Consider the following 7,052-nt stretch of genomic DNA (forward strand, 5'->3'; position numbering starts at 1 on the left):
TTTCAATAGACTTGCAACACAAAGTAACAATATTATAACCCAATAAGAAATTTTGAAACAAGTCAGCAAAAAGAATACTGTTTTTCATTTGTGTTTCAAAACCTTCCATTGTTTTTTGTTCAACATGATAAACAATTTCATCAGGACTTTGAGTTTCAGAATAAAGTTGTGATTCTTCTACAATATCTTCATCTTTATAACCATCTTTAATGTAAAAAAAATGTTCCGTGTATATATTGTTGTTACTAAAACGAGTTTCCTCAGTTTGATATTCAAATTTCATTTTTTTTAAGAATCTAAAAAAAAAAAAATTTACATGTATTTTTTATAAAATTCCAAAACATCAGAATCAACAGTAATACTTTTAAATAGTGTTCGTAAATCAAATTTATTATTAATAATTATAAATATATCGTTAATATTGCAAACTCGTGATAAAGAAACATAATAAAGACTATTAATAAAAGCCTTTGAATTAAATTGAACAACGGCTTTATTCATGGTACTTCCTTGTGCTTTATGAACCGTAAAAGAAAATGCTAATTTTAAAGGCAAACCAAATCTTGAGCCCACGACAGTATGAGAGCAATCTAAAATTTCTTCTTTGACACATTCAATTTTGACTTCTTTTTTATTCATCATCACCCAAACTGCATTACTTTCTATTAAAATAACGGTACCAATAGTACCATTACACAAACCTTCTTCCACATTAATATTTCTTACAAGCATCACAATAGCACCTATTTTAAGATGAACAGCTGCCGGAATTTGAAACGAGCATGGAATATTTCGATTTTTAATAACATCTTTAGCATAAAACCAATACCCTTCTTGTTTGATAGTTTCCATTTTTTGATTGTTATAAACATCCACTTCGATGTTTCTAAAAAACAATCTTGTATATTTAGAGTTTAAATTTTCATCTTTTTCAAAACAACGTGTCATAAAATAATCAATAGTTTTGTCTGAAACTTGACCAACACGTAGTTCATTTAAAGCTCCAAAAAATTGTTCGTCGTCTTTTTGTCTAAAACATTGAGTTAAAACCAACACTTCTGTCATGTAGTGTAGCCATATTTGTGATTTAAAAACAAATTGACCTGAAACAGGTGGCAACTGAAAAAAATCACCACAAGCAATTACTTGTATACCACCAAATAATTCATCGTAACATTGTCTAATTTCACAAGCTATCGAATGTAATAAATCAAATGTTGAAGCACTAATCATTGAAATTTCATCAATAATTAAAACATCAGTTTCCAACCATGTTTTTTTAATGTCTTGATGCATATGTCGTTTATAATAATCGACACTTTTAACACCAGTTTCTATACCAGCAAAAGCATGTATGGTGACACCATTGATTAAATAAGATGCTTTTCCTGTACTCGCCGTAATATGTATTGTTTTATAAATTTGTTCGCTTTGAGCTATTTGGTTGACAATATAACTTTTACCGCATCCAGCACCACCAGTAATAAAGAAATTCTTTCCTTCATCAAGCCATTGAAGTGCTTTTTGTTGTTGCAAAGATAACATTTTTTTTAATATTTTGCTGAAAAAAAAAATATTTTTTTTATTTACTGAAAAAAATACATATAAGAATATTTGATAAAAAAGAATAACAAAATCAGTTTAACATTTAAATTTGTTCGTATTTTAAATAAAAAGTCACTATCGTTTTCGTCTAACAAAAATTTCAAAGATGCCATTTCCTCGTCAGTTAAAGTTTTGCCATTTTCTTTCTCCTCGTCAGTTAAAGTTTCGCGAATTTCTTTCAACAAAGAATTCATATTTACAATCTTTTCCAACATTTTTTTATTTTCATTTATATTATTCATCTAAAAAAAAAAAAAAAAAATTTATTTCGAATATAAAAATATTACACCATATTTTATAAAAAACATCATATATATAATGTTTCTATTGATCAGTTTTTCCAATTTAGTTGAAAAATTGTTTTTGTTCCCATTAACAAGTAATAAAAATTTCACAGCTGACATTTCATCTTTGTTCAATACGTTTATTTGTTCATTATGTTTGTTTAATAATTCCAACAAGTTGTTATTTTCATTTATTTTATTCATCTAAAAAAAAAATTGTCAATTAATATACAGAATTAAAACATTTTTCACAATATATAAATGAACAAGTTTTACCATCAGATACTCTATACTCATCACACTCTTCACATTCGTTTAAATAATGTTTACAATTTTCAATTTCTTCACATTTTTCTTTTACATGGTTTAAAACATCTTCTTTACATTTTAATTTAAAAAAATCATAAAAACATTCAAAATTTAAATTCAAATAAATATGATAATGTTTTTTAATATATTGAAAGACCATCAAAATCAATATATGAGGTACTCGTTTCATTTCTTGAATGAAAAAATCATCCCACTTGTACTCACCATACCATTGACATCGTCTACATAAAATTTGTTTTGAACTAATCGCATGTATTCGAATTTCTTCCAATGTAGCTGGGTGAGCTCGATTGAATTGGTATATTTTTTCCATCAAAAAATCCAAATCATTTTCTGTTAGTTGCATTTTTTATTATGTAATCTAAAAAATAAAGAAAAAAAATACATTAATAAAAATATAGTTACTTTAACGAAAACCATCGATATACCAAATTTTTTTGAAAAGTACAATTATCACACAAATGTTCAAAAACATAATTGTCACACAAATGTTCAAAAACACAATTACATTTAACTAAATCACGTATTTCATAATTAATAAGACCAAAAATTTTGTTTAATAAATCAGACGATAAAGCAAGTTTACTAGAAGCTTTTATTATCATAGTGTAAAATTCTTTTATTGAATCCTCACAATAACTACAACATAAACAAAGAAAACGATAATCAAACACAGGATCGTATTCTCCACATTGACATTCAGCCAAAAATTTAATCTTTTTCTTTTTATTTCTATAAATTTCCAAGAGTTGTTCTTTAGTTAAATCCATTTTTTTTGAAGCTATATCCACACAAGAACAACAATACATACAAAGAAATGATGGTTTGTATTCGTCACATTGACATTCGGTTAAAAATTTCTTTTGTTTTTTATAATCTTTTAAGATTATCTTTTTAGGTAAATCCATTTTTTTTGAAGCTTTTAATATAATAGAATAGTTACACCACGTTATCTCCTCTTGTTCCATTTTTTATTATGTCATTTTATTATGTAATCTAAAAAAAAATACAAAAAATGTATACAAAATTCGTTATAAAAAAATAAAATAAACAAAATAATATACAAAATTTAAACAAAATAATATATACAAAATTTAAACAAAATATAAAAAAAAATTTTTATTATTTAAATACAACAACAATGAGTTTGTTTAAACAATCGTATTTAAAAAATGTTTATATATTGTTGGATAATCAAGATTTAAAATTGCCAATTCGTTTCCTATTCGTTTGCATTCTTGACACATATTGTGCATATCACAAGTGCAAAAAGCCAAATAATTCAAACTTTTCTTTGTTTTTTCTGACAAGCTCAATGTATAATTTTCCAACAAGCTCAATGTATAATTTTCCATTTTTTATTATGAAAACTAAAAAATACAAAAAAAATGTATACAAAGTTTTAAACAAAAAAAATATAAACAAAATGCTATAAAATTTAATATAAAAAATTTTTTTTTAAATAAAAAACAAATATAAACAAAATACTATAAAATTTAATATGAAAAAAATTATTAAATAAAACATTAAATATTACAAAGTTTTTAAATAAAATTCCATATACAAAATGTCATTATTCAATTAATTCTTGATACTCTCGTTTTCTTCTTGCAGAGTCTCTTTTTTCTGCCATTATAACATCTATCACATTCGTTCGACATTTCTCACACAAATTATCGCTTTTGCAATTACACGAAGCTAGCTGATAAATTTCCTGTTTATAATAACGAAAGTTTTTTTTCGTTATTTCTTCACTGAATCCCAATTTTATACTTGCTAATTTTATATTTTTTTCCATTTTTATTATGTAATGCTAAAAAAATTTAATATAAAAAATTAAATATTACAAAGTTTTAAACAAAAATACCATAAAAAAATATAATTATTGTTTTATTCTCGATTTCTATTTTTATTCTGTCTTTTTTCTGCCATTATCGTTCTGACATATAAAAAACGAAGAACATCTTCTGTTGTACATTCGCACGAAGCTAAGTTATAAAGGTCTCTTTTTATCATATCTTCAGAATAATTTTTGCTGGCTAATATTTTATTTTCCATTTTTTATATAAATCTAAAAAAAAATTCAATATAAAAATATAAAAAATACAAAAAACACATATACAAAGTTTAAACAAAAATTTAATATCAAAATTTAATTATTCATCCATATCCATCCATATTTATCTATATAAAAAGGTGGTTCATATTTCAACACACAATCACTATTTTCTAATATTTCCAACACAATCTTTTTACATTTTCGACACATATCATGCGATTTACAAGCACACGAAGCCAAACTATTAATATCCTCTTTATGATAACAAAAATTATTTTTCATCAACAGTTCAGGCAATACCAATTTTTTGCAAGCCAACTTTATATTTTTTTCCATGTTTTATTATGTAATCTAAAAAAAAATACATAATTAAAAAATTTTACCAAAATAATAATAACCAAAAATATTTCTTAGTTCGACATAAATGTAACAAGCATTTAAATTACAAAATACACATTGAGGTGAACATTCACAATCAGCAATTTTACATAAAGCATCAAAAACAAAATCACGTTTTTTACAAATCACTTTTAATAATGCTATTGAAATCCCAATTTTTTTGGAGACTTTTTTACACTTTTTAAAAGTCTCTTCATTCATCCACCAATGTTGAAAAAGCAAATGAGCAAAACTATCTAATAACACTTCTTTTTTAATTTCTTCACTTTTTAATTTTTTCACTTTTTCAGGTTTGATTTTTTGTACTTCTTTTACAAAATTGTCAAATTCTTCTTGTGTCATTTCTTCTTGTGTCATTTCTTCTTGAAACAATTCTTTAAAATGATAATCTTCCAAACTATTGTCTTGAAACAATTCTTTAAGATGATAATCTTCCAAACATTCTTGAAACAATTCTTTAAGATGATAATCTTCCAAACATTCTAGAAGAAGATTGTGAAAAGCATTGTTGTCGTGATCAATAAGAGCAAAGCTTCCATCTTTATTTTTAACAATTTCAAATTCACAAACCACAACCATTTTTTTATTATGTAACCTAAAAATGACAAAAAAAATTATAAAAAATAATTACAAAAGTTTTATAATATAGTATAATTTTAGTAAAATTTATTTAAAAATGATATTATTGATAACAATTTTTTTTTCCACATTCATTGCATAAATAAGTTTAGTCTTTTGACATTCTTTATGATGACACAATTCTATGTATTGACAAATTGTTGGTGTTGTTGCCATAATGCTGTTTGTTGGTCGAACTATTATTTTTACCATTTTTTTTATTATGTAATCTAAAGAGAAAAAAAAATTTAATCAAAAAAGGTACTCAAATATTCCATTGTTTTTAAAAAAGAAAGTTGTAATTCTTCGCGAATACGTATTGTTTTTTCAGTCTTGTTGACAAAAGAAAAATGTTTCATTATTTCTTTGCGAAATTCAGGGACATTTTTTTCAATATACTCAAACATAACCATATCTCTTTCTTTTTGTTTTTCTTTATCTTTTTCTACCTCTATTTTAAGCCATTCAATATTTTTTTGATTTGTCGTAAATAATTTGTACATGGCTTGATAATACAGTTGCAAAGTTCTCAATCTGTTTATAAAACCATCTTTTTCAGCATCTTTTCGTATTAAACGGTTCAATTCATTTACCGCTTCATTGTTGTCGTGAAAATCTTTAAAATCATCACCATATTCAACAAAACATTTTACTATTTTATATTCAGCAGCAACATCTGCGTTACGTTTATCCAACTTTCTATATTTATGAGAGATGTATTTTCCACATTTATAATCTCGAAAGAAATCCATATTTTTTATTAGTTTACCTAAAAAAAAATACAAAAGTTATTAAAAGTATAAAAAAAAATCAAGTTACTCGATATAAATATTTATAAGAAGAAGCGTAAAACAATTTTTAATTGTTTTTTTTAATATTAATCTTTCTTCGTGCTTTGAAATGTAATGAAAAATTTTCATGTCCACGTTTACTTTCATATAAGAGAACAAGGCTTCATCTCTTCTTGCAAATTCTTCCTTTTCTTTTTTTACAATAAATTCGTCTTCTTTAATCGCAGCATTGCAAGTGACAATCATGAAATTGAACATCTCTATTAAAAATTGACGTATATTGAGATATTTTTTGATGAGCTCGTTATTTTTATCTATAATTTCTGTTATTTTATCAAGTTGTCCCACTATACCATCTTGATGTTCGTCATTAGTTAAAAATTCTTTAACAATAACAAAATGAAAATAAAAAACAGGTGATAATTCTTCCAAAAACTCCCACAATTTCCGTTCAGAATGATGTAGTTTGTAACATTTGGTAATCCATTTGATGCGATCTTCAGACCATTTTTCATTATTCATTTTTTAATTAGTTAATCTAAAAAAAAATAAAAAAATTATACAGAACAATGTTTAAAAAAGATAAATAAACGATGACATAATTTTTTACTAATCTAAAAAATAAATAAAAAATATACAGAACAATGTTTATACAGTTAAAATTATAAAAAAATGATACACTTCATTTATACAGTTAAATGATTATACAGTTAAATGATACTAAATTTTGTTTACATTTAATATGTTTATTAATAAATGTTATTAATTCTAAAAAAGTGTTTTCGATAAATTGTAAATCTGTTAAATAAGTTTCGTCATCTTTTATATTCATTGATAATATCATGTTTTTCATAGATTGACAATTTTCATAAATACTTTCAAAAACAACCAAATATAAATTTGATAAATGAGTTGCTTGATAAATAATTGCTTGATAAAAGTTCGTCTTCATTTTAATCATATTAT

The 7,052-nt window shown here is 24.0% G+C and overlaps 1 protein-coding gene across 1 annotated transcript; it reads right to left on the reverse strand.

Annotated features, from left to right (window-relative positions):
• Positions 1-312: 312 nt before the first annotated feature.
• LOC136090931 (ATP-dependent DNA helicase PIF1-like) lies at positions 313-2,565 on the reverse strand. The gene is made up of 4 exons (XM_065817908.1): positions 2,176-2,565; positions 2,001-2,093; positions 1,699-1,847; positions 313-1,561 (listed from the first exon to the last, which is right to left on the reverse strand). The coding sequence occupies exons 1-4, from the start codon at positions 2,563-2,565 to the stop codon at positions 313-315; spliced, it is 1,881 nt and encodes a 626-aa protein (XP_065673980.1).
• Between the last annotated feature and the right edge of the window lie 4,487 nt (positions 2,566-7,052).

The sequence above is a fragment of the Hydra vulgaris genome, chromosome 14 (genome assembly GCF_038396675.1).
Source record: "Hydra vulgaris chromosome 14, alternate assembly HydraT2T_AEP".
Lineage (NCBI taxonomy): Eukaryota > Metazoa > Cnidaria > Hydrozoa > Anthoathecata > Hydridae > Hydra > Hydra vulgaris.

What these genes read in the sequence shown, in the direction of transcription:
- LOC136090931 (XM_065817908.1), bottom strand. Translation starts at nt 2,565, where the DNA reads ATGCAACTAACAGAAAATGATTTGGATTTTTTGATGGAAAAAATATAC. An exon ending in AAGAGTGTGATGAGTATAGA is followed by an intron (nt 2,094 to 2,175) that starts GTATCTGATGGT and finishes TTTTTTTTTTAG; the next exon opens with ATGAATAAAATAAATGAAAA. An exon ending in ATGGCATCTTTGAAATTTTT is followed by an intron (nt 1,562 to 1,698) that starts GTTAGACGAAAA and finishes TTTTTTTTTCAG; the next exon opens with CAAAATATTAAAAAAAATGT.